Raw genomic sequence first — 27,964 nt, 5'->3', positions numbered from 1 at the left:
GGTCTGCAAATCATTTCTCTGAATGAGAACAGTGAATTTGAAGTGCCTGAGGCTTCAAACCTTTCAGGAGTTGGAATTCTGCATGAAATTGGGTTGTTAGTGTATTGCCTTTATTTTATGTGATTTATTCTTTGTACTCCATGAAGCTGCATACTAGAAAACCTTTAATTACTTATTTCATGGAAACATTTCAGGAGTTGTATTTATTTCAATTTATTGGCAGCCTTGCTAAGCAATGTGTGACTGTATTTAGTTCAACTGTGGTACATATTTCATTAAAGGATTTGTTTTCCAATCTCACTTGTAATCAACTGAAGACATAACTGTTGAAAGATATGAAAATTCCCTTAACTTTTGTAATTAGGAACATGAGTGTAATCAACTTTTGTTGTAGCCTATAAACCACAACGGAAGAGGTGTGAAAGCAAGAACTGTTTCCCATTTTGTGGGTATAGACTATCATGTTTTGGATCTATGTTCATTTTTGTCAGTAGAATTAAGAGAATCATTTGCAAGCTGTGGCATGGCTACAGATGCAAACACAAAGAAAATCTTTTAAATTAGTTGTAATATGTAATTTCTTTTTAAAAAAATACTTATGCTCATCTCCTGGATAATGTATTGTTTAGTATCAGCTGCATGATTTGTAGCATGTAAGATAGAAAAGACCACTTGATCAACAAGTATAAACTTATAAAAACCATTTAAATTTCACCCATTAACCCCTGTGTTGGGCTACATAAAGCACACTTGCGTTTGCTTAAGGCTTCAAGAAAAGCATCTTAACTTGATTTGCATGGATCAAGAAATGAAGGTATCACTTCTTCTTCCCTTGATTATTTAGTACCATGTTATTTCCAAATATTTTATTGATAAATAAATTGGACCTGATATGGCCTGTTGCCTTATAAATTGTTTGTAATAATAATTTGTTTGTAAATATCAGCTCCAGAAGCTGGTATCTGATTTTAAAAGTGGTAATTTATTTCATGTGATTTACTCAATTTGCCAATAGGTTGGCAGAAATGCACCCAAAAAGCTATTTATCTGATGCTATTTTTTTTTTTCCGTGGGTATAAATAAAATGTGCCTTAGTTTTTCCAGGATGGGAAAGAAATAATTCTTTCACATTACTCCAGAAGTTGTGACCTCAAACTTCATGAGGTAGAATTATTATGCTCTGATTTGGATGTGTCAGTGTTTCAGATGGCAAGTGTTTGAAGAATGAGTGGAATAAGTATATTACTGCTACTTGGTATATGGACCTAGATCAGCCCTTATGGTTATGGAATCTCAGTCAGACTTAAATGATTGCTAAGTGTGCAGTAGCAGAGCACTGAAGGCACAAGTCCCTTCAGCTTTTTGTTCTGTCTATAGCTGTTAATATGTGCTTAATTGTGAGAAACAAAGATTGCTATGCCATGTAAATGGCTGCCATTTTACTATTTACTGTATGAGCTTTTTCAGAACTGAGATACATACTTGTGTGAAGTGTCATAGGAAGAATGAAAACATTTAGGCAATGATATTACGTGATTGCTATACTTTAATTACATTGTTAGAAAGCCGCAGAAATCTGTGTACGTTCGTGTACCAAGATGCTAGATATAAATCTTTTCTTCTCTGTAGGATGGACTTTGCTCTGTGTGCTTACTTCAGTCTCTCCAATGTCTAAGTGAGAAATCAGTGTCAAATCAATGCTATCCTGAATTCAACAGATAATAGAAGAATATGATGTTTGTTGAAGATGTCTTGTTTTAGCCAGTAGACAAAATACTAACCTCCTTAGTGATGAATCATTACATATAATTACCTATAACACACTTCTTAATAGAGAAGAGTAGCATTAAGAAACAATTTAATAATGTTACCTTGGTAGACTGTATTGGGTAATGTCTTCCAGAAGAGAAATAATGCAAATTTCACAAAGGCTGAGCACCACATTATTTCACTGATAGGACCTTTGGTCACTAACCAGACTGTTTCATGTGATGAATATGTTAAATTTAAAAACTAAACGCAAACAAAATAAAAACAACTGTGATTTTCATCAGAGCAAAGTAGAATTCAAAGAGAACTACGTTATGGTATTTAATTTTTTTTTTTTTTTCTCCAGCAGTGTCTTCACTGTGGCTTAGATTACACGGATAATCAGAGATAGGAGAAATAATTAAAATGTTTGAGAAGATAACAGATGGATTCCAGCTTTTCATACATCTCTGAAAAGTGAGGGTCATGTGTCCCACACCTGCTCTCAGGCAGAGGGTGTCATCTCAAGCTACTGCCAGCTTAGGACAGAGCAGATCCCTGAACCTAGGATCCCTGAACCTCTAAGGATTAACCTAAATCTACACAATAGTTGAAAATCCTAATGTTTGCCTTTAACGTGTTTGTTACCATATCAACATGCACTCATCGTTTGGATCCATTTTGTCAAATATGTTTGACAAATCATGTTGTGTTTAAACAATAATCAATTGTATATCAATTTGTCTCATGAAAATATTTTAGATTACTCAAATCCATATTTCCATTGCATTAAAACTGTCCATTTTTCGTTGTGAAAAATACTCTATGCTCCTCTACTCTATACTCCTCTGTGGAGGAGATAGGCTGGTTTTGAACAAAAGCAGCTCTCCAGAGAAATGTATGTCCATACTCTAATCAAGAAAATCCTTCATGTATCCTGTTAATTGGTGATTTTCCCTGCATATCTGATGGAAAGATTTATGGCTTTGAACAAAAATCTCTTTCAAGGGATTCCTAATAAAGCTTTAAGGGTGGGATTTTCAGGAATATCAATGGGAGTTTTTTCAATAGCAGTTAAACATCTCCCTCAGCCCCCACTGCAAAGCACTTTGGAAACTCTCACTCCTATTTCCAAGAAGCCAAATTTGGGCCATGTTTATAATTTTTACTCTGCACTCAGAGAGAATTGAAAGACAAAAACAGTAAGACTTTGCAATACCTTATTTTTATCAGTACTCTACCTAGTTACAGCAACTTTAACAAAGAGGTTATGAAAGGTACTTCAAATAAAATAGCACGGGCACTTTTAAAACTTGATTAACCTTGCAGTATAGAAGATTTTGGTGTGTTTGATATTTATTCATGAAAAGTATTAATTAACTCCTTGGGAATGGGTAACATCTCACTAAACTTTAAGTAAAACTGCAGCAAGTTAATTTTCAGTATTTCCTTCTTTTCATGTATTCATGCCATAAAAGTATTGAAGCAGGATTCTTCAGTATATTGTACTTAGTATATTACACTATCTAAATTATCAATCCCGTTTTCTTGAAACCTACTAAAAATATTAGCCAAGAATATCACTGAAGTCCTAGTGTATAGATTCAATTCCTTGCTTTAATGATGGCTTCAGTCTATGGTTACTGTTTTTTATGGTCTTGTTTTGCTAATGCATAATTAACTTCTTGAAGTGAAATGGACATCAGTTGGTACTCAATACTTTCTTCCTTTAGCCCTGGGATTTTTTCATAGAATGTGAGACTTAGCAAACATTCTTGCTTGAGAAACCTTGAAAGATCTTGAAAATTTTGTAAAAAGTTTGGGATTGTTTAAAATCAATTTGTTTGTTCTTAAAAGTTCCTTACAGAGTCTTACCAACCTAGAGTACTGGCAGAAGTTTGTAGGGTTTAAAGCTTTAGTTTTTAAATGGCTCTTACACCTCTTTAAACAACCTAAGGAAATCTAAAGCTGGCTTTTGCCGACCTAATACCAGCAGAGGGCATTACAACATAGTTCACTACAAACTAAAAACAACATTACTTTTTGGAAACAACTCAGAAAAGAACAAAGCACACCGGAGTTTTGATGAGTATTTTACAGAAAAACATGTAGATTCTAAAATGATCTTACTGAACTGTCTGTGAGGATTTTACCACTGTAATCATAACATTCTGTTTTTTAAAACCTCATTTGCCTCTTGAAATCAAAATGCAAATGTTACAACACAAGTAGTATTGGATACCAAAAAGTGATGCAAGGAATAAGCGTGACTTATTTTTCTTCAAAATTGGGGAGCAAATTTAAAATTTTACAATAAAAAGTAAAGCTGTTAGTAAAAAGAGAACCAACTGAATGTAACCTCTCAAACTTCTATACATGTTTCAGTATTGTATCCCCTTGCAATGCCAATGCATGGCTGTTGCTCTTCTACCTACCCACCTAATAAATACAGCTACAGGGATCGTAAGTGGAAGGGGTAGATCCCAGACAATACCTTTCTCTGCTGTGGTTTGTAAGAATTTTGCCTGAGACTTTCTTTGGCCTGAGTATCCATGCAGTCTGATATTACTGTCTGAACTACCATTCTGGTGCTGTCCCCTTCCAGCATAATGATTTAAAGAGTGATTTTTCTCTTCTTGCTGCATTCTTTGAGGTTAGCTATGAGTCCGTGCAGCTCTGGCTGTGCCCTTGAGCCAAAATAGGATGTTTACCCAACAGTATAGTTGAGGGTAAATGCAGAAAAATTGTGTCTACTAAGTAACAATTTGGGAAATACAAAATGTGTCCATTTATATAAAAGAGAAGGGGGAATTTTTCACTTTTTATTTGAAAGCAGATAGCTGCATTTTATTCCTCCTCCAGCGCTCACTGTGTAATTTACTCTTGCATCTTCCCCGTTAGGAGATGAGAGGAGAGGAAACTGGAGGTTGTACATGTGATCCTCACTTAAGATCATGCTTTCTGCTTTGGCGAACTCCATTGTGGCATAGCACGAATGAACCTCTGACCTGCCAGAGGCAACCAGCCCTCCAAAACCTCTCACAAACATGCTATTTTTAATTTATTTTATTATTATTATTTAATGCCAGAAGAGCTTTTTGAGAGAAACAGCTGCTGGCTTTAAATTAAATGACAAAACCTCCGGGAAGAAGAGGAGGAACACACTGACGGCATGTCTACACAGTCAGGAGCAGATACTAAAGCCCTCTGCTCCTCACACACCGCGAGCCAGGCACACAGAGCCAGCTGCAGCGCAGCAGCCATCTAGCCATGTTATTACAGTAATGAGCCTCAGTTAATAAGGCCTGTTGAGACACAACCTGTGTTAGCTCAGGCTTGGCACTATGATAGCATATTTACTCAGCTTCTGGATTGGAGCTGGCTCATGTCAGGCCGTCTCAGAGAGTGGGAGGAATAGTTGTGTTACTGGATGCTCCTAACTATGTAGACATACCCTGACAGATTTGTCCTTTGGGAGGTTTTAAGGAGAACACATGCAAGACCAGTTTGCTTTTTAATGAAATATTTAGCTGGGGCCCAAGGCCTTCCCTCTAGGTTGTTTTTGGTCGGTTTTGTTTTATTATGTTTTTTAAATCTGAAGACAGCCTGACCTTCTGTGAGGAGGTGTATGCAGTATGTGAGCCTGGTATTGCTGTTTCCTGCACAAAGCTGGAAGGAACTCTTTTGAAAGAAAATAGCCTGCTTTATGAATGGGTACATAAGACTGACTGACAGCATCCTCTCTCTCAGCAGCAATCCTTACTCACCCTGCAGATTTCGTACTTTAGCAGTGTCCACAACTGAACCTTATAAAACATTTGACCTGGGCTTTTCTTACTATAATCCATTAGGACTTAGACCAACTGTTTGGAGAAAATAAAGAAATAAATAAAAAGTAAAATGAAAACCTGAAAATAACTCCAAATCCGAAAGAGGAGGGAAATGCTTCTAAGGGCCAGAAAACATTTAATATCTAGTAGAATCATACCTCTACTTTCTCTTCTGCTTTCTCTTTTGGAGGATGAGGGTTTAAAATTTATTTATGCATTTATTTTTCTGTATCACCTACCTCATGAAGCAGGAGTAGTTTGGCTTTACCCAAACACATTAAATGCATTTATACACATTTTTGGTTCCGTAATTAAACCAAATAATACAAATTTTCACAGTTCTCTCAAGGAGTGGTTTTGAGAGCTTTTAATATAGTTTTAATATAGTTTAATATGGTTTACTGAAACATTTTCTCTGATATTTCACCTACATTTTTCTTCAATGTGCAGAAAAGGTTGAGACTGTGCTAGCCATTATACGTTAAGGAAGGCAGTTCCACTTGTCCATTTAAATAGATATACTATTGCTTTAAGGAGGGTACCAAGACCAAGGCTAGCAAAACATACTGTTAGCATAAGATTTTTGCTGCTCCTTCCAGTAGTGTACTTTGTTTGCTGACAGGCGGTATGTACTTCTGCCACCAACAAGCAAGCACACCATCATGGGGCAAAGATGTGTCTCCTCTTTCCATGCTGGTCACACAGTGTACACTGAAAAATTTCAGGAGGTATAGTAACCTATATGCTCTAGGCACTAATACAGGATGTCTCTATCATTTGTAGTTCCATCCTTACTTTTTTCCCTCCTCCACTCAAGGGCAGAATATAATATTAAAACTATAGTAAGCATTTTTTTAATTAAAAGAGGTTAAATATATGGGATCAGATAGGCTTTCATCATACAATTATAAATTGTACGCTGGTTATTTTAAATTTCAACATGCAATTGAAACTTGTACTGGGTGAGCTGGCTTGGGTATCTGCTTTGCATTTGACTGAGTTAATTCACTGCAGGTATTCAGCTCTTAAGTGGCGTCTGCTTTAAATATGTGCAGTAATTCAATCAAAGAAATAAGATGGATAGTTTATGTAATCCTTTTCATCTCCAGATTGCTAAGGTTAACCTTAACTATTCATGAATTATAAATGCATGCAGCAATCTCAAACTAATACACGTAAAAAACCTTTTTTGATGGCCTGTTGAAAACCAAGCAATAGTTCATTCTTTTAAAATATAATTGATGGAACCTACAGGCACTGTATATCATTTCTTCCACTTATTTGTAATCTCAAACAAAAGTTTTGTGCAACTCATTTAAAATGGTTGTCTGTGGTAATATTAAACCTCTCCTCTGAGCCAGGAACATAGGTAATTTTCTCTTCAAAATTTTGGATGCATCATTCTTACTGGCCTTGTCAGTGCCAGCAGATTCTATGACATGAATGGGAACCAAAAGGCAGATATTATGGAACAATAACATTTTGTTGAAGCCTTCAAAATTCCTGAAGTAATTAAATAAAGAAAAAAAAGAATCCTTTCTCTTTCAGTTTGTTAGTTCATTCAATGCCATTTGGATGATTTTGCTTATTAGCTCTCTTACAGACAGTCTGAACAATCCACTAGGTGACACCCTCAGACTCTTCCTATACTCTGCATAGAAACAAGGGGATAGTGAGTATTGAATGGCTCATCTGTTAAACATCTAATCCAAATACTGAGATTTCAGGGACAGGTCTCTCTTTGTTTAGTAGTATCGGAGATAACACTGGTTTTGTAATAAATACTGTGTTTGTATATAAATTACATATTAAATAGATTAGCATTTTGTCATTACCAAGAACAAAACCACAGAGCAGAAGTTGTACACATTATTTCCTATAATTATAATAATTTTTAAAAGGCATTTGAGCTAGTGTGCTGAGTAGACTGAATAGAAAATATGCCCTTAGCAGTTTCTACTGGAGGAACAGAAAGAATATAGCTTCAGTGATTTTTTTTTTTTTTTTTTTTCTCATGGGGATGTGCTATAGCATCTTTGAAACAGAAATGAAAAGCCACATACACCCCTAATATAAAAGAGTATTAAAGGATGAACATCAATGGAATTTTCCGTGTTTATGCCAGTGGTGAATTTTTCTTGTATTCCTTTCCACTGATAATGATGCTTTATAAATCCTTCGAATAAAGGATCTTTTTGTCATGTTGTTTTTATACACCTAGAATGATGAGGCCTGAGCTTATTTAGGGTCTCTATAAATTCAACATAACAAATAAAAACTCAGATTTTATTGCTAATGTTCCTTACTTTGCAATGACCATGAGTACTATTCCAAATGTTGTGCTGCCCCAGCGTACTTCAGATGCTGGCAGTCTAAATTCACTTGTGGTATAATTAAATATAACATCAAAGAAATGAGTTACATCCCAAAATTAATGTAAATAAAAGCCAAAGCATCTTAAGGCCCTAACAATCAAATGCAAGAAAATAATCTCTTTGAATAGCAGGTTTAAACAGTAGCCATTCAGATCAAGAAAGAGACACAACTTGACATATATGGACATGGAAGTCACGACATTTTTGTTTACCCATATTAATTATCCCAATTAATTATACGGCAACTGTAGGCTTTAGAGCTTTTGCTATTCATGCACTTTTTATTATAAGCTACACTTTACAGTGCTTCAGCGTCTAAAAACATAATTGACTGTTTAGTTCTAATGTATTTTTTTATTACTGAAACCTTTAAAAAGTACTGAAATTTTATGTTGTTCTGTTGTCTTACATGCTTATTGACTTCAGTTAGCATTCCTAAGATGGGTTGGGCCCATAATACACTTAGAGTCAAATGTATGAAGGGAGAGATGTAATTCCTTGCATTTTTCCATTGCATTTCAGATTATCAATGCTTACATATAAGGAAAAAAAAAAAAAAAAAGTTAATTTTTTTAAGGCAGTTAACTACATAATCCAAGTCATGCCTTTGGTGGCGTCCTAAACAGTCTGGGAAGAAACAGTTCTGGAAACTTGCTGTATCTCATAGAACAATGGAATGAATATGCGGAACATTGTAAGTGGGTGCCTTTTTTAAATGAACATTACATTCTGAAGGTAATATAATAGTAATAAAGTAATTTAAACATATAGATTATAGTAGGCTACCAGTCACTACCATTAAAATGATGAAGTTTAATGCTTCTTAAGTGGGGGAAAAAATAGAAATAAAATAAAATAATAAAAGGACAAGACACATGAAATTGTGTGAGTTAGTATGGGTGAAGGTGAGTTACTGTAGGTGAATTGGAAATTAGTGTTGGCTGATTTTAGCTTATATAGTTCTTTAATCTATATGGTTAATCACGTGAAAGCAGACCCAGACCTGGGAAAAACACCACAAAGATCTTGACAAAAATCTACGAAAATAGTTCTAGCTTAAATAATTTGTACAGACATCTTCATAATACTCTAGGTAACAGTAACAATGTACTCTTATCTGAACTAGTTCTCTCTGATGTCAAGGGAGGCTTAATTGTAGCGTATAAAATAACATTACTGATTAGTCATACTCGTTGCCAGCCTCAGTATGCTTAGAATGATAAATTCTGTGTACATATGCATACACATTGTGTAACATACACATGCACTCACATAAGTATTCCTGGCAGCCAGCTCATGTGGAGATAACTGGAAGGCAACACAGTAGTTTTAAGACCAGGAAGGTAAGAGCCACTTGAAGTTCAAAGAGGGTTGTATGGAGAGAGTGCCGTTGCCCCGTAACACATCCAAGACATGATGTACATATCTCTGCCTTTAGAGAGAAGTACACTTGGATCTTCAGTAGTTACAAAAATTCAGGTTCTTCTGAGTAACCTGAAATAAATCATCTCCAAAAGCACATTCTCTATTGTGTCTGAGGCAGCCCTGATTTCAGTCACTTTGAGGGAAGAGTGCCATCTGCTGAATCACAACTATCATTTCTGGAGAACCTTTTCTTTTTCTTTCACTTTCCTGTCAAAGTCCTGTGTTTCAAACACAGGCAGCACGTGTTAGTTTGTGCATGAGTAGTCCTGCTCTCTCAAATATTGCATATTTGTATAAGTCTGAAAAAAAAAAAAAAGGTGGTGATTTATAGGAATATAAATAACAAACTAAAAATTTGGCCCTTCAAGCCATATTCAGTATTGTATGAAACTTAAATAGAAAGGTAAATGCTGAGAATTAGACCTAATATTTCACTGCAATGAATGCAGTAGATGGATATTATTCTACAATCAAATGCATACATTATGGCACTTTCTAAAGTCTCAGAGCTGACCTGTGCTCACTTAAAAACACGACTTTATGTCAGTGGAAATGGGATAGATCTCTCTATGCTTTTTTTTTTTTTTCAGTCAAAATTGTCCATTGATGTAATTTTAAATGGAATGTAGTTTCATGACATTTTTGCCTTCTCCTTTTCAGATGCTACCAAATTTATCATACCAGGTTATTTTTCATGCACTCATGTTTCACATACTCTAGAATTAACACAAGTACATCTGCATTTAAATACACGTAGAAGAAACGTTCCCCAAATTTGAAGAAATTAAAGCCGTATGTCTTTTTCTTAAAGCATTTTCTGATACATAAGCGTACATGTCTCTCATATATATATATGTATACATACATATATATGCGTATACATATATATATGTATACATACATATACATATATATATATGTATGTATGTCTCAATATCAAGGACAATAAGGATGTTTGAATAGCCCACATTTTGTAAGAACATCTGCAGAATTAAAGATGTCAATTATAAGATATTCTGATGAACTTTTGTAGGCTTACAATTTGAAGAGATTCACTCAGCTGTGCAGCTGTTATGTATTATTACAATCTAAATGAATTTAAAAAGATAATTAGACCAGTATATATCCACTCCTAGTAATTTTTCTGAAGTAAGAAAACACTGAGAGCTAACCATTATGTTATGAAGTATTTGAGACAGTATAAGTAGAACAAGTCTTTGAAGTACTAGTGTACTTTCACTCTAGGTGCCTGATGTGGAATTGATTCACATTTCTCACAGGATAAAGATTTCTTTACAGTGATAGAAACAGTCTTACGTCTCTGTTAAAGATGGAGTAACAGAGACAAAAAACATTTAAACTGTTTTACTTATGCTCACCTCATAAGGTCATTCAAACTTCAGACCTTTAATCCATTCCTGTATTTAGAATCTCTTTGCATTGGAAATGTGAAATAAAAATAATAATAACATACATCATATCTAAGGCTCCAATATAGCATAAAGTTTTATTTTCCTTTTTATTGAATGACCTAAGCAAAAGAGTTTATGAATCTAGTAGCTTATTATTTTGCTTATTATTATTATTAGATTATTATTTATAATGTACAGGAAACAATTTTTTTATTATTTTTATTTATTAATTTATTTATTTTGAGTAGATGAGTCACTCTGAAAAATGGTAAATTTTTTATTTACCGTCCCCCCACAGCACATATACCTACTGCCAGTTACAGAGGATTAATTTATGTTCATAGATAATACACACATCATAGAAATGCATTTAATTATTTATTTGTTTTACAATTAAAGATTACACAGAGTGTTGACAATGATAGCTTCATATAAAAACTGGATATCTAAAAATGACATTTTACAAGTAAATAAATATGTGTATATATAAAATATATGTATGTACATTCAGAGAATACGTAAACTTACACCCTGTAGAGTGATCTGCTTGTAAATTTGAAGTTCTGCTTTTTTAACAGAAGCAGTAGATTAAAATATGTAATCCAGCACAACATAAGTAAGTCCGTCAAGTATTGATAGTAGTATCACTACAGAAGGAATAAAAAATAAGCCTTCAAAATTTTATCTGTAGTGGTGATGTGTTTTCTTTTCCTCCTGGAGTCTATATAATCTAGGCATTAAAAAAATCTGAGTGTACAGTAACTGGAATAGATTACTTAAAGAGAATATGAAATTCTGGTTATCAGAAATTTTAGAAATGGGATTAAAATACACTATGTGGGAGTCTACATCTATTTGACTGTCTCTGAATAGGGAGGTGAATTACATGAACTCTTTTCAGCCTTACACGTGACTCATGTTTAATTAATTAAAAAAATAAAACAAAAACCTAATTTATTGAAATCTCAAACTTCTGTGTAGGGGTCAGGGATGATCTAGACCTCTTTGCTGGTTTTACTGTGTGTTTTAACTCTGGGGGTGCTATTTCATTTTTCTTTCATAAAGTGCAGAATGATAGCATGAGGTCAGCATTTGAACAGCAAGATGTGTTGCTGGTTAGGTATGGTTTTAAGAAGTCTTGTCATATGTGGATGTATTCACTGTGGAAAAGCCTGTTATTGATTCCATAGTTATGATTGTTTTCTAAATGTGTTTGAAGTAGGACACTGATTTTTTTTTTTTCTCTCTGAAAATTAATGCCTGGTGATAAAAAATAATAATAATAATAATAATTGTTTTTTTTTTTTTTTTTTTTTTTTTTTTTCAAGTTTTGGTTGTTTTAATGCTTAATCTATTCACAGTAGTGTTAGTGGACAATCTTGCAAGTTTGGCTGCTACTGATAGGTACACTTGCAGACCAGACACTTCTTTTTCCAATGTAAAACGGTTTTGCTGTACATTATTGAATACCATCTTCTACAGATCCAGCATGAAAGTAAACTAAAATAGATTCAGTGCAACCCACAGGAGCTTTCCTTGTTGAAATTTCAGTCAAAGTTTGTCCGATGCCACAATGAGGGAGGGAAAATGGGGCAAATGTAGTGGTATGCCAGCATGCGTGTGATTTGATTGATAGAGGCTGTGCGCATAAGAACCTGTTTGGCTGATAGCAATGGAGGGTGTGTATAAATCCTGCGACTGGAAATAAAGGTTCTTTCTCTGGAGTTTTATTATACCACTGCAAGAAAAGAATCATTTGCAATGGGGTTAACGTATTCAACATGTTTCTTGGAAATTAAGTTTATTTTTTACATCTCATTCAATCCTCACAACCTAATGACAAGGCTTAGGAGCACATGGAGCACCATGTTGTGAGGTGGCAGTACCACCACATGCTGGACTCATCTGATAGCAGCCTTTCTTCTAGGCTCACCCAGCCTTTCCACCTATGGTGTGAAGCCTTTGTGCTGCACCACCACCTCTCATGCTGTGAGATAAGGCAATTGGGGCCACACGAAGGTGTCCTCATGGTGCTTGGCCATGCACCCCACTGCAGAAGCAGGGACCTGGCAAAGCTTATTGGGAGGCTTGGTCTTTGTCACCTGGTATGACCTGACAAACTGCACTTGCATTGCTCCAGCGGGAGAACCAGACTATGCTCTCCCTGCCCACAAAGCCCTTTATTTATTACGCTGTCCTCCGGTGCAATTGGTAATTATGGCAGAGGACAGGAAAAGGAAACAATCAGGGAAACTGACGGGGAAGCAGACTAAGGCTTTCTCTGCCGTGGGGTCACCGCGTGGGGCGGGAAGAGGGCGCGGAGCCGCTCAGGGTTTCCCAGTAACCGGTCATTTCCCCAGCGCCCCATGACCACCAAGGAGGCCTCAAGGAGCCGTGCGCCCGTTTCAGGGCGGGCTTCTGGAGGCCCGAGGGGCTCCGCAGGTGCGCTGCGGGGTGGGGACGGGCAGCTCCTCAGGGCATGCTGCCCGCAACGCCCCCGGCTCCGAGCACGGGACAGGGCTCGGGCGCCCCCACACCATCCGACGCCTCGGAGGGGGCCGTGGCCGCCCCGCCTGTTACCTTCGGCAGGGCGGGACCGGGGCTGGGGCCGGGGCGGGGTCTGCCGAGCCGTGCCGGGGCCGTGTAGGTGCGGCCCCATTACGGTGTCCCGAGGCGGCAGCCGGCAGGAGAAGGGGAAGGGAAGGGAGAGCCGGCGGCGGCCCAGCGTGACAGCAGAAAGTTGGGGCTCGGCCCCGCCTGAGCCGTGCACCCCTGCCCCGGCCGAGGGGGCAGGCGAGGAGCTGCTCCTCCTCCCGCCGCACCGAGGGAAGGAGGGTGGGGGCGTTGGCCCGGGGAAGTTTTGCTCCCGCTGCCTCTTCCTTCCTTCCTCCTTTCTCTCTTCGCCCCTCTCCTGTGCCCTCCTCCTCCTCCTCCGGCGGCGGGGAGGGGGCTCCGTGGCGCAGGGGGCGGTGGCGGCGATGCTGGGCTGGGCGAGGAGCCGCCGCCGGGGCTCCCCTGCGTGACCGCGGCCCCCGCCGCGCCGCGCCGCGCCTGCCGCCTTCCCCCGTGATGGCAGCGGGGGCTGCCGCCGCTTCGCCGCCGCGCTCCGACCGCCCCTCGCCCGCTCCGGACGCCCAGTGACCCCCCGTGGCGGGGAGCGCCCCTCTGCCCGGCACCCCACACCCCCAACAGCCGAGAAGGCTCCGGCCGGAGGAGCGAGCAACTCGCGAGCCGCGAAGTCGGGCTCTTTTGTCTCCTGCCGTCGCCGTGGATGGTCCCGGGAAGTGTCAAGGCGCCGCCGAGGAACGCCCGGACCGAGAGAGGGGAGAGCGGGGCCGCGGTGCTGCCGCAGCCCTCCGCCGCTGGCAGCGCCCCCCGAGCCGGTGCCAGGGGGTGGCGGAGCCCGACCGGCGCTGAGCTGCCGTGGGATTACAACTGGGGGCTCCCCGCTGCTCCTGCCCCCGCTCTTCTGGCATGAGACTGTCTGCGGGCGCCACCTGAGGACAATGATCGCGGAGTTTGCTCACTTTTACCTCTTCGGATTACTCTGCCTCGCCTCAGGTAACTGCGGGGGGCGGCCCCTCCCGGCCCCTCGCCTCCTAGCCCAAACTCGAGGCCGGTTCCAGGAGCCGGTGGAGAGACTGGGGGGGGGGGGTTGGGGTGGGTGCCGGGGGCTGTTTGGTGTGGAGGGGGCGGCCACGGAGTGGCCGTGTCAGCGGGATAAGGGGGCTGGGGGGAGATGGCCGAGCAGATAGGGGGGATTAGCGGTCATTAGCCACCGCTGTGCGTTCCGGGGCACCTTATCGCGCCTGTGGATTAAAGATACGCTATCGAGGCATTGTCGGCAGCGGGTTTTCTCCGGGTTCCCCACCCGAGCACCCACCCCGTCGGACCCCAAAATGGATGCGCGCCCCCCCGCCGGAGCAGAGGGCAGCGCGGCGGAGGTGCTCGGTGCTCGGCCGGGCTTCTGGCTCGGCATGAGCTCCCTGAAATTTGGGAGGCCGGGCTGCCGGCCCGCGGGACGCCCCCCCGCTCCCAGCAGCTCCTTTTGTCAGGCGTTAAAGGGAGCAGTGAGTAAACGCAGTCAGACCTCGCCGAGCAGCCGCGGCTGGCGTGGGCAAGCGGCTTCCACCCTAATTGGTTTTTATAAGTTCGCCGAGGACCCCGCCGAGTAATTAAAGTGGTGGTAGTACGAGGCACCTGGTCAGTAAATGAATGAATGAAGTTTTTGAAAGACTTAAGTGCACTGCCTGAAGCTTTAAGTCTTAATTATGTCACCGAGTGCAATAACTTATGTCTGTTTCTAGATTATATCATAAATTTAACCATTACATTTTTGCTGTTAGGTATTAGGTTTACTCCTGCGGCTTTGAATGTGGAAAGCATTGCATTTCTCTCTCAGGAGAGCAACTCGAACCTAGTTCACTGTGAACCGTGTCAGTCATGCTACCTTTTGCTTGCTTGCCTCTGTCCTGCCTTCCTTAGCAAGCTGAAGAAACAGCTGGACTGGGGGGCCTTCCACCAGTTTGCTCTCTGAGTCTTCCGCGTTGTAGAAAAGTTGACTTTATGTGCTAACTCCTTTCTGGACTAGGATATCCTTTATTCCAAGTCAAGCAGCAGTTTTTCAGAATTGTTTTTTATTCTCTCATGTATTTCTCACATAAACGCTGAATAGAGTAGAAAGGAATGTAAGGGTGTTTGTTTTTCACCCACTTGGGATAGGGCCATTTTCCCTAATAATGTTGATTCCACATGAGTTATTGGGGACAAAAAAAAAAAAAAAAAAGAAAGCCATGAATGCTTATGGAGGTTTTTAATTTTGTATGGTAAGTAAAGCCAGTAACATAGAGACAAATGCCAGAGAATAACTTTCTTGTAGATCCTGCACCAGAAGGGTTTTTTTTTTTCCCTCAGTTATAATGTGGTCAAACAGTCCATCTTTTGTCTGGAACAATGGAGATACCAGAAACCTGAGGCGCGATGAAGTTTGGAGGCAGATGGCTTTAATGCAGAAGGAAGGACAGGAGTCACCTACAGCAGTTTCCTCATTGAAATCCTTTCAGTTCCGCTGACAGCTGATCTGCTTGCAAGCTGATTGATCCTTTCCTCCCTTTTCCACTGAAGGTTTTCACTTCCCTCACACCTAATCTGAATCAACGGTTTGTGTGGTCACACTTTAAATGGGATGGTGGAAACTTTTACTGAGAGGTGGGAAATTACTGGGGGATGGGGAGGAGGGAAATCTTTGTAATAATAACAAGGTATGTAGGTTAGTGTTTGTTAAAACAGTAATTGGTAAACCACTTAGTATTTAAACCCCTTAATTTTTACCCTGGTGTTGCCTCTGTGAAGTACCTTCTTTCGTCTAAGCCTGCGGTTAATAAATGTTGAATAAATTTAAATTTTGAATCATTTTGAACATTGGCATATATACTTCCCTCCCTTATCCTTTCAGTGTCAGTGTAATTTCAACACTTCTTTGCATAAAAAGAAGAAAAATTGCTTTAAGGGGTACTTCTTCTCAGGTAGACTTTGTTTTCTTGAGTATTTATGTGCATTTTTGCCCTTTTTCCTCCATTTTGAGAGAGTCTTTGCTTTATTCCTTTATAATCCATAGCTATCTCTCCCCCCCCCCAAAAAAAAAAAAAAAAAAAAGGCAATAAAACCTACACTCAAAAAAATAAGCATCAGACTAGTATGTTTGGGGAATAAAAACTTTCCGTAACCCTGGGAGTAACGCAGAACACTTTTTCTGGGAATAGGAGTATCAAAGTTCTGCTTTTTCCACGTGTGTGTGTTCACTGCTCCAGCAACCTGCAAGACTAAATGTTTCACTAGTTGGCTGTCCAATCCTTTCACAGGAATCTTTATATTTCTACAAGGTGTTTCATTGCATAGCTGATTACCACCTGCTCAACATGTTTCCCAGCCTCTTTCTGTCTGTGATATCCCATACCAATTATTGTACTTCAGATGGGATTGGTAAATCTGATAGAGGGATTTTTATGCTGTGTGAAATAGGGCAGCTCTGATGGAACCTAGGCAGGCATGGTTTCCATTGATAGTTCTAGCCAGTGGAGGGCAAAATTGTCTCTTATATTCCTTTATGGGAGAGTCATCTTCCAACTGTTAATAGTTAAGGGGTGTCTGAAATGTCCCTAAAGTCCTTTCCAGTTGGCTAACCTGTCTATTGGATTAAATAAATCAGCAATTTCTTTGACACTTTTGTTTCATAAGTTTGTACTTAAAGAGGGAAGTTTCCCCTGTGCAATAAGAGAGCAATTTGTAGGTTTCGTGAAGTGGTATTAGAGAATTTCAGGAAGTGTTTCTGTTCTTTTTCCATAATCTCGGTCTGATGATAATAATAAAATATATTTTAAAGTCTTTATTTTACACAGTAATTCAAAGGATTTTGAATGTCTAAGTGCATCATCTGTAATTAAATAATCCATGGAAGTATTGAACAAACCCATGTTTTTCCATCCACTCCTAATGCACCATGCATTGTTCTAAGTAATTTTACTGTAAAAATGTTTAAGAAGGATAGCTCCTTACACTTGAAGCAGGCCAAATTTTCATGGTGTTTAAGGACTTCAGACTATAAAAGAAATTGCCACATGCTGTTCAACTGGTAATTCCTTACTTGTGATGAAATATCCTGCAAATATCCAAGTGTTTGACTGATTACCACTTATCCATGTGACTACTGATAGTATCTGTTGATACTGAACAAACCCTTTCTTAAAATTCGCATTAGCATGCAAATTCTTTCAACTAGAAAGAGTCACTCTTTTTATGCAGCTTAGGAATTGATATGGACACCTATTTAAAACAGAAAGACATTCTAACTGGCTTTTTGACTCACTGCAAACAGTATTGATTGTCAAATGTTGCCTTGTTTCTGTGCCACTTAGTCCCTTGTGGTCTTCCTGAAGTAACACAGCACTTCCATTAGAAGTACCTTTGCAAAGGGTTCAGGGCTTTGAACTTCAGAGGACTGCTGCATACATCCCACAGAATTTTGTGAGAAAACATGAATTCAGATGAGGGGTACTTCTGAACCTACTGCCCAAAGTCTGTAGGCTAAAGGTTCTGATTTGGTCTACAAAGATAGACGGATGATTACAAATATTACCAGAAACCAACAACACCTAGGTAACAGTATTGTTTAAGGCCAAATGTTGACATGTGGTACCCATACCAAATGATGTTTTAATATAAAATGCTTAGGAAGTGATTGCCAAAGAGGTTCTGTGGGGAATCAGAAACAATCTTCATAAGAGGTACAGAGAAAAAATAATCTATTTAGACGCCTACAACTGAGAAATATACTGCTGCACTTAAGAACAACCTATTCTGCTGTTCTCCTTCTCACACATAATACCGGTTTTGGTTTGGCCCTTAACTTTCCCAAATAACTGAAAGAGTTTTGTTTCACAATCCTAAACAAACATAATTGTGTCTCATTAGGGGATGATTTTGTCCAATTAATTTTAAGTAGGCTGGGGCAGCTAGCAACTCCAGTTACTTGTGCAGCTTCTACACCTTATTTATTAAATGCATTGTGTGAGTAATGGTCATCTCGCTCAGTATCATGGTAGCTATTTTAATTCTTTTTCAAAGTATATCTCTACTGAAGATAGGCCTTGTCAGTGTATTGAGAACTTTTTTTTTTTTTAATTGAATGGCTGGGAGTGAGGCTTTTCTCTGTTAATAGTTAATATTTTGAGCTTATTTTGCGGTCAGGAAGTTAGTAGGAACCTTGCACTTTTCAAGCAAATTCAAGAATACCATATGCAGAGGTCCTGGCAAGTTTTATTTGTATATTCTGCTCTATAACCTTGTTTGGTGGTGATAACCTTCCTTAACTTTTGTGCCGAGTACCTCTTCATAAAATCGTAGAGTAAACAGTGAAATAACTAAAGTAGCGAGTGAGGTGTATTATGAGTACAATAAATTGTGTAAACAAGAGAAATAAGAGTGTTTTCCCTATTAGAAACCAGAAGCTTGAGCAAGAGGTGAGCACAGAGTTGCAAAGAGATGCTCTTAGTATCTTGAAAGGAAAAGAGGTGCTTGAGTTTACGACTTTCGTTCATACCCTCTTTAGTACCAGGACCTACATAGGCAATCCAGGTGTTTGAATATAACAGCATGTTTCACGCATAGGTGAATGCCTCTTGGCTGACTATTGGATCAGCCTTAAATGAGCATTTAATTGGTGTGGGTAGAAGGGCATTGAAGAAAGAAAATACTTTATGAGAAGAAATACTTAAGTCTTAAGGCTTGGGCCATAGATGGCAACCAGTTATGTTGAGCTATCAAAATTGAAACCTGGAAAATAAGAATGGGTAGACTTGAGGAGAAACTGGGAGGCTGATACGGAATTACAGTTTTCAGTCAGGTGTACAGGCTTCTGTTACTGTGTTGTTGTATTGTTTTCTTTTCCTAAGATAATAATCAGGATAATGAAAGACTTGGGACAAGTACTGTAAGTTACCTTATCCAGGAAAAGGATAAGCTTCCTTGAAATAACGAGGTGCTGAATTTAACTCTGGATGCCAGAATTTTTGTTAGGTGACACGGTTCTTTGTGAATCATCAGAAAAATTATATATTTATCCACCAAAATTATAACAGTTGCTTCCAGAGAGTTTTAAGAGGTGAGAGGATATGCCTCTTAGACCAGGAATGTGTATGATTTAATTTGTGTAAAAAGAGCAGCATAAAACTAGTTGGAGGAAGGGGTAGGTAGCTATTTACTCTCACTTAGGAACCTGAAGTATCCACTTCAAGTATTAGGAGGAGGAGAAATGTCCTACACATTGACAGAATGATGGATAGAGGGTAAAGAAAACATATTCTATTTGTTTCTGTGTCTTCTGAAAATAAAATGAGAAAGCTAACTTTACTGGGTGAGTGCAGGAGTATATGAGCAACTAATGAAGGTAAACACTACTGAGGACTATAAACAGTACTGAGGACTATTTTAGTGTTCTTTGATAAGATCTGTAGAGATTTTTCTTGCTTCTTTTGCCCAGAGACTTTCAGAACAGTGAAAATGCACTAGACTATTGTATGTGTGCATCTTTGCATGTCTGCCAATTAAAACAAAAAAATTGAAAATAATTTGTATTTGCAAACAGTGGTGGGGTCAGTCTTTTAATTTAGAGCAGTTTCAGGTAAGGGAAAGATACAGGATGTTCTGTCTCAACGCCTATGGACAGAGAAGTCATTCTTCCTTTAAAGAGGTTTTTAAAGAGAGAGGACCGAGTGGTTAACTCAGTGATGTATCTTTCAGCTTTTCTTACCTGAAAAGAGAAATATGTTTTTCTCTTGGAGGAACAGAAACTTGGAAACTTAAAAAGGAGAATCTATGGCTAGTCAGCAGAGAACGTACTTGTAGATCTAAGCAAAGGATGCTTGTTTAAAAAGCAGCTTTACATTTTCATGCATTTAAGGCCCTCAAACTTACTCATAGTTGCTATTGCCACCACTATCCGCAGAGCCACGCAGAACTTGTGTACTTTCCTATCTAGCTTGTGGTGAAGCCATGTCAACCAGTTGCTGCAGGAGTGTAGAACCTGAGGATATTGGATATCTGAGGATACCTTAGGCGTTCGCTTCACCTTCTGACACAGAGAAAAATGCTAAAGCTATTATAAAAGTCAATGTATTGAACATCTATCTTATTCAACCTCATTTTTAACACATTTGGTTTTGATCTTAGTGTTTTTTATATAGACTCTGTAGTATATCAAAACATCAGTTTTTAATAAAGATGTCTTAAGTATTCATTTTCACAGTCAGAATTCTGACGTTCTTTATAGAATACTTGTATTAACATGCATACTTTCTCAAAATAGTAACTATGTCGGTGGAGATTTTTCTCACTTGGTTTTCAAAGAAGTTCCATAGTAAACAATTGGATTCTATATCTAAGTAAGGGGGGAGTCTGTATATGGATTAGCTGACTGACTGCTGAGGTAAATTCCAAACTGTGCATTCACCTTGTGTTTTCTGCTGCCAGACTTCACACCTTCAGAGGGGCAAGGGGCTCCCTGTGCTATGTTAAATATTAATTTACATGGAAATAAATACTAAATTAAATAGAACATTCATATTTAACTATAACTTAGTATAAATTCAGAGTAGATGAAAAGAAATGTGCAATATTATTGAATTGATATAAATAACTTTTTGATCTGAAAAAGTGCTTGTTTCCTGGACTGCTACAGTCCTGAAATACATACATATTATTTGAAGAAATGCATAGTCAGATATGCAAAATTATTCAAAGTGCCCTATTAGCAGGTATTTGCTCAGTATGGTGTTGCATTACATGAAGTTTAATGCTAATACAGTAAATGATTAAAAGAATGGGAAAGCCCATTACTGTAGATTTAAGATTAGTAAAAGTGACAAATCTGTGCTGAAATCTGTATTTAAAATCTTCAAATTAATATATTATTTTTTACATCTTGCCTGGTGAGTTAGCTGTTGACTAAGCTGAGTTCTGGAACATGATCTTTGCAGACATGGAGTGCAGGACATACCACGGGAAGGTTTCCAATGAAATACGAACAGTCATCCTTAACAGCAGTGTGCTAGAACTGAATAGTCTATGCTCTTTTGAAGTAATGCAGTTTTGTAGTCTGTCTTCAACTCTTATAATGGACTTCTATATAAATCAGAACTGTAATTTATTTAGTATTGTTGAACTGCTTCATGAGCAAGCACACTAGTATTGCATTAAAACTTGCTTGGCTAGCATTTTTGTGCAGTCTGAAATTTGCATATCCTCAGGCAAGATATTTATTTTGCATTCTGTGTTAGTTATATTGCCTCTTATCTAATTACTGAACTGTCTTTATGTTGAAGATGAGATATATAGAACTCTTTAAAATTCATATGCAGAAGGTTCCTTTTTTTTCTTTTTAATTTGCTTCTACAGTAGCATAATAGACATAAATAGCTTCTCACCTTAGAAATTAGAATATCAAGGATATCCCTAAAAATATGTACAATTTGAAGTTTCTGTTCTTTTGGAAGTAGGTAGAGAGGGAGAGAAGTATGTTTTTGATAGTGACCAAATAGATGTTCTTTAAAGAGGGACTGAACTTTCAGGAAACACTACAACTCTTTTGTTTTTGTGATCCAGGGCACTGAGTTGTTGAAGTTGGGAACCTGCAGCCTAGACTTGGAACCACTTAAAATCAGTAGTACCTCTTGAAACTCTTGATTCTAGTGTTCAAATTAAATTGTGTAAAGTGTTTGACATTATTTTTAGCTGTGAATGTTTATGGATCATTGTCTTTACTCGGCCCATCTGAAAATGAGATTGTGGTGAATATTTCCTTAAGAGGCAATTAACTGAAAAAGCCATATACCCTGGATGCATTTGCATGGTCATCTATAGTTCTGTGTAGAGTAAGAGGCCAGTCAAAGACATGCTTGAGTATGTGTTCTGTCATTACCTTTTTGGTTTGTCACTTTTGTAGTGTGTTTTTCAATCCTTGGTCAAAAGCAGTATTTTTCACGCTCCCGTTGACCAAATAAGCCCAACCATCTAAACCCAAAACAAGGATTGAAGGCCCCAAATACAAATTAAGATGTGCCTGTAAACACATAATATAGGGTCGTAAAATGGAGATTTTGGATTAAAAAAAAAAATAAATCTGTTGGATGCTAGGCAGGTTTGGAAATGGAAATTGCAAATTCTGGATGCTCCCCTCTCACCTCCTACACTACTGAACAATTCTGTTAGTGCAACTTTCTCTCTTGGAAGAGAGCTGATGGTGTAGCTACAGTACTTCAAATACTGCAAATACTTCACAAGGAAGGTGTTGCATGGTAGGAGGTGATAAAGTTGTTTTTTTTTTTTTCTTTCTTCAAGTATCCGCGAGCAGAAAAAAGAGAAAAGAATGCTAGGCTAGGATAGTAAAACCAAATTATTTTCCTTTTTGGTGCCCAAAATAGGAGTTGCCACTACAGAGAATAGTGTTTGTGCATACAGTATTGTAGCAGCAGAACGCAGGATGTGTGTAGCAAAGAGGTGTGACTAAAGGTGATCCTATCAGGCTGGTGCTCAGGCAGAAAAGTGAGTGGCAAGGAGGCCCTGCACAAGGAATGAAGTCCTGTCTCCACTAACATGGAAAATTATGGTTTTAACTTCAAAAGCTGTTAAAACTTGGAAGGAATTAGTGTATCGCTAGCACTGAAGGGCACCTGGAACTGAATGGCTGAGCTAAATCATTCAATAATGATTAATGAGACTCATTGCTTAGGTTAAACAACCTTTACAAATTAAAAGGAATATTTTAAAATCAGATGCAAAGCTGAAAGAAGAATGCATTGCCACTATTTCCTCTTGAATGCAAAAGATGGTGGAAAGTCTTCCCTACTCTGAGACAAGGAGAATCTGTTAAGTGTTGCTGTTAAATTAATTTCCTAGTTTCTCAACTTATGAGCAACTGATCTGAAGATTATTTTGTGGCTTCTAAATTGTGAATGCAGTGATCAGAACCTTCAAATGGAAAGGAGCATATTGGATAGAATTCTGCTACTTTTTAGAGAATTTAGGAAAAAAATATTTCTACTCTCTTATTTGTGAGTGTTAATAAATAACCTGTAGGTAGTGCAAAATACTGAAAATGTAAAGTGAAACAAAGGTAGAGGCATAAAGAATATTTATTTTAATTTTTCTTGAGCATGATTCTGGCAGTTACTGAGCTGAATAGTAATGTAGCTTGGTTTCTGATCAGAACAATGGTTGAAATGTCCAAAGGGTGTCATTCCACTGGAGGCTTATAGTACCAATGTGAATATACTTCTATTTGTTTCCAGGTTCTTAGTTGAGGTAGTAAAGAAACCAGTTAAACATGTTGATTAATTTTTTTAGAACTGTAAAAAGAAAACAGTGGCATCATTAATGATACTGCTGTTTAAAATGTGTGGCTTTGTGCAGGAAATTCATAGGGGAAGAAAATAAGTGAGCTAGGCCCTTCTGCAATAAGATGTCATTCCTCTGGGGCTTATCATGGCCAAAACTGTAACAGCATTTAGCTTTAATCTCTAGGGGTTGAGGTTCCCTAAATTGCATTGCTGAAAAAAAATCTCTGCTCACAACATTTCTCGACTTCTGTATTGCTGGTTTTCCCACTTACTCAATGTCTGACTTGGTTGTCTTTCAAATTTTGATTGATTCATTCTTTTTTTTCCCAGCAGAAAGCAAGCAAGCAAGATTTTTTAAAGCTAAAGCTTCATGCCTATTTATACGTTTTCATGGCATCAGTTAGCCTAATGTGGAATGAAAACATGCAATTCCCTGCTGCTCACCCCCACCCAATATTCTGTACCGGATGGAGTAATTTTCCTGTCTTTGCTGGGACAGCCAGCCTAGAAGGTCGGGCATGTTTAGGTTGACCCACTACCTTAGTGACCAGGAAGAATTTTTTATATTTATACAGACAGTTTCGTTGGTGCATGTGTTTTTCTTGCTTTTTCCTGACTATAGAAATTATTGGTGTTGTGGACATTTAATTTTTACCGATAACTGTGGATTATTTTTTTTTTTTTTTGGGGGGGGGATCACTACTAAATAGAGAATGAATTAAAATGCTCTTATTCCAAAAAGATTGGCACAGATCATTGTGTCTTCAGAACTGATACTTCTCTCTTTGGCAGTAATTTACATTTTATTTTACATAAATTTACAAAAAGACATTTACATTTTATTTGCCTCTTACCCTATTGCAGGAAGGAAAGCAGCAACCTCACACTAAAAATTCATGGTGAACAACAGTCCACCAGTAATTAGAATTAAACTGAGTCATTTTGCTCGGTCATTTCATTACAGTTCCTGTAGGCTTGCAGCTGATCATTTTGAATCTCGTAAACCTAAATTTTATTTTACTCACCTTATGCAGGTCAAGTAAAAAGCCACGTCAATTTAATGAATCCTTTTCTTTGCAATGAGCTGAACGTGGCATTTGTTTTTGTTCTAGCAGTCATGAAATAACAGGGTGTTGGCGACAAGTCCATTATTGGCTCTGTGTTTGAGGGCTTTTACTCCACCCAACATATTATGTGTGCAGACTATAATGTACTTGTTAAAACCTGTTTTAAAATAAGGATTCCTTTTTTAAAAAAAGCAGTAATAAAGAGAAAATAAAAATAGCTCCCTGATCTGTATTAGCATAAAGAAAGAGAAGCAGCAACTCATTCGTTTCATGGCTTAAGGAAGAAAAAAAAAAAAAACTCTCAGCCCCTTCAAGTCAAAGAAGGTTTCACTTCTGATTTTAAGTTTTACCTCCAGCTGTATGTCACTATGCCACTGAATGATATTACAGAGAAGGTGTTTAGGGCTGGATGCTTAATCACGTCACTTGTAAACTTAAAATGCGGAAAGTTTCAAGGATAATCAGACTGCAATTTTGCATGCATTTTTATCAGTCACTGCAATGTTGGGTTTACTGCATGTGGTTTTGATGTATTTCCTGTGGATTTCATTCACCTGTTTGCTAAAGGACCAAACTAGTATCTGCTTTGTTTATTTGTTTTTGTTTGGTTGATTAATGGCTTTTTCAAAACATTTCTGGCTTTTAATTTTGCTGTACTTTTTTTTTCCCCTGACATTTAGGCAGTATTGTAAGAGAATGATAATAAATGTAATACTTTGTTTATATAGGTACTGACTTTTTTAAAAATAATTTCAGTGTTTTTGCTGTTTGCTCAGGTTTGAAAATTAATGTAGTCTGGTTCCTACCATATAATACTTGGAGGGAGCCATAAGATGTTATGAAAGAAGTGTTAGGCAGAGATCACCTATTTAAAGAAAGAATGGTGCCAATATAATACTGTAAAATACTCATCAACGTTTAGAACGTGCTATTTACAAACCTTTACTTCATTCATTTTTTTAACCAAAGTTTTAAGAAAAAATTAAGCCAGACTTTCCTATGTGACTAGTCCTTTTGTTAAAAGTACCAGGTGTCTGATCAACAGCATGTGCTGAGAAGCATGAATTTCAACTCTGTGGAGACTTTAAATGCACTTTAACTTTCATGAGCTACAAGTTGTGTGTCTTGTTTTGTTTTCCTTCTAAACAGGGCAATGCCAGATAGAGTTTTGTTATTTCACTACAGATTTAAGACACAGATTTGTGCATATTTTTCTTCAGGCTTTTAAGGGCTCAAGTTTAAGTGGTAGATCATTATTCTACGCATCAAAAGTGAAGGGTGATTAACTCCGTCTGGGTGCATGCAGTGTAATTTTAGAGGCTACAAATGTTGTTACAAGTCAGGTTAAGGTTTAAAGGTGAAAGTTTGGCTGAATGAGTTTTACAGCTTTAAGTTAATGTACGCAAACAAAGAAACTCTTGTTTTCTACTCATTTACCTCTAGTGAGCAAGTAGCTAATGTGGTACAGAAAAGAAAACGTGAAGATTTTGCAGCTTGCCATAAAGCTCAAGCTACGTACTTCTTATTTCAATTTAGAAGTCCCATTAAATAAACTCAATCTAATACAGCTTTGATTTAGGCTGTTCATCTTCCAAATGTGAAGTGAAATGATAATGTCTTTAAACTAAGTGATATCTGTTATAGCTTAACTTTTAGGCATGAATGTATTTTAGATTTGCTTATATGCCATTAAATAATTTGAAGAACCTATTGAGATAAAAACCTAGTAAAACTGCCCTAATGGGTTTAAGCTTTGCTTCTAGATAATTCTTCAGTTGTGTTGGTAAGTTGAATTTCACTCAATTCTCTGACTTAATGTTGAACTTAAATATATGAGAATAAGCCAAGTGGGAAGAGAATGGGTGTTTTTTGAATGATATGGAACTTTTAAATGAAATTATAGCCTTTCTCTATAATTTTAACATAGTAAATCAGGTTGGTATTTAGAAGTAATGAGACAGGTAGGATCTGTCCATCCCAATGCTCCCTCTCCAATTAAAGATTTCTTAGTGCCAAACAATTTGGAAGCTTTTTTGAATTTCAGTGATCTATTCTATTTACAACAGATACAAGCTACGTGGTGTGCATTCTTATTGGGATGTATGCTAGTGGTAGAAACTGTTCAGCTGTGTCTGAAGAAGGGACCCAGGTTGCTAACAGTTCTGTTTGCTAATGCCATGGCATATAAATGGAATAAAACAAAATGGAAGTGATTAATGGGAACAAAAATAAACAGGTTTTGGTCTTGGTGAATGATACCTTTAAAGCACAGCAACCTTGTCGAACATAATTAAAGTTGTAAGAACTGGGGTAGGGTGAGTGGGCTCTATTCTCTGAGGTCATGATGGAAATACAGAGGTCAGGGTTTTGCACTTAGCCTTATGTAAACACTGTCATGCCCTAGTAAGTATAAGAATTGATTTAACAAGGTTAAGCTAGTTTTTAAAAAAGTGCACTTATTTGGTATCAAAATTTGAGTACAGCACCTATATTCTTATTTAACCAGCTAATGGGGGAAAGTAAAGAGACAAAGTAAGAACAATGAGAAATAAAAGTTTTTATTTATGCTTGCTTGTGGATACGTATTGATACTGAATGATTCTGTGGTGTCAGATTCCGTACAATAACATTCCTGTAGTTCTCCCAGAGCCTGCTCCATGAAATCTGCAGGTAGGCATTTGTTATTTTTTAAATCAGTTCAAAATGAGACTTGTTTTTTAGAACACTCTTTCCTATTTAGGTCTATTAAGTATTGTTTTCTTTTGCTGTAGAGCTTGGGTCCCTATCCTTCTTGAACACTTGAATAGTGCTATATATCTTCTGAGTATTAAGTTATTATTTAGTTCCAGAGTTTTTTTTGCTTTCATTCGTGGTTTGGATTCAGACTTACATTTATGCATTGTAGAACAGAAATTCAAGGGTGGGGAGGTATCGTAACAGTTTTCCCTTCTGAATTACTTGAATGTTCTTTCTTTCTCTGTGCCTCATCTCCAGCCCTTTTTGTGTCGGGCCTCCTTTCATTATGGTCCATTGCCAGTCAGAAGGAACCACGAGCTCCAGACGGAACATGCCTCTGACCGTTAAAAGGAGGGTGGCTGGCAAAATCCATAATAATTCAATTGAAAACAGAGTTCTGTAACCTAAAGTCTGGCAAGCACAGACGGCACTCCCTCTGAGAAGTTCCAAGGGCAATTGTTCAGGCTTTCACATGCTTTG

The 27,964-nt window shown here is 38.1% G+C and overlaps 1 protein-coding gene across 11 annotated transcripts in view; it reads left to right on the top strand.

Annotated features, from left to right (window-relative positions):
* The window catches only part of ROBO1 (roundabout guidance receptor 1), a 737,333-nt gene that overhangs the window by 402,015 nt on the left and 307,354 nt on the right, over positions 1-27,964 (top strand). For 2 of the 11 annotated variants that reach the window (XM_084506312.1, XM_084506321.1), the window contains exon 1: positions 13,532-14,352. The exons of the other annotated variants lie outside the window; for them this stretch is intronic. In XM_084506312.1, the coding sequence (XP_084362438.1) occupies positions 14,298-14,352 (55 nt within the window). In that variant the 5' untranslated portion in view covers positions 13,532-14,297. Of the gene's footprint in view, positions 1-13,531; positions 14,353-27,964 lie in introns of those variants that run through there. 11 annotated transcript variants of the gene reach the window in all.

This window comes from Aythya ferina (assembly GCF_964211825.1).
Source record: "Aythya ferina genome assembly, chromosome: 1".
Classification (NCBI taxonomy): Eukaryota; Metazoa; Chordata; class Aves; order Anseriformes; family Anatidae; genus Aythya; species Aythya ferina.
The sequence above is the reverse complement of the archived record's forward strand: the minus strand, read 5'-3'. Positions and strand labels throughout refer to the sequence as shown.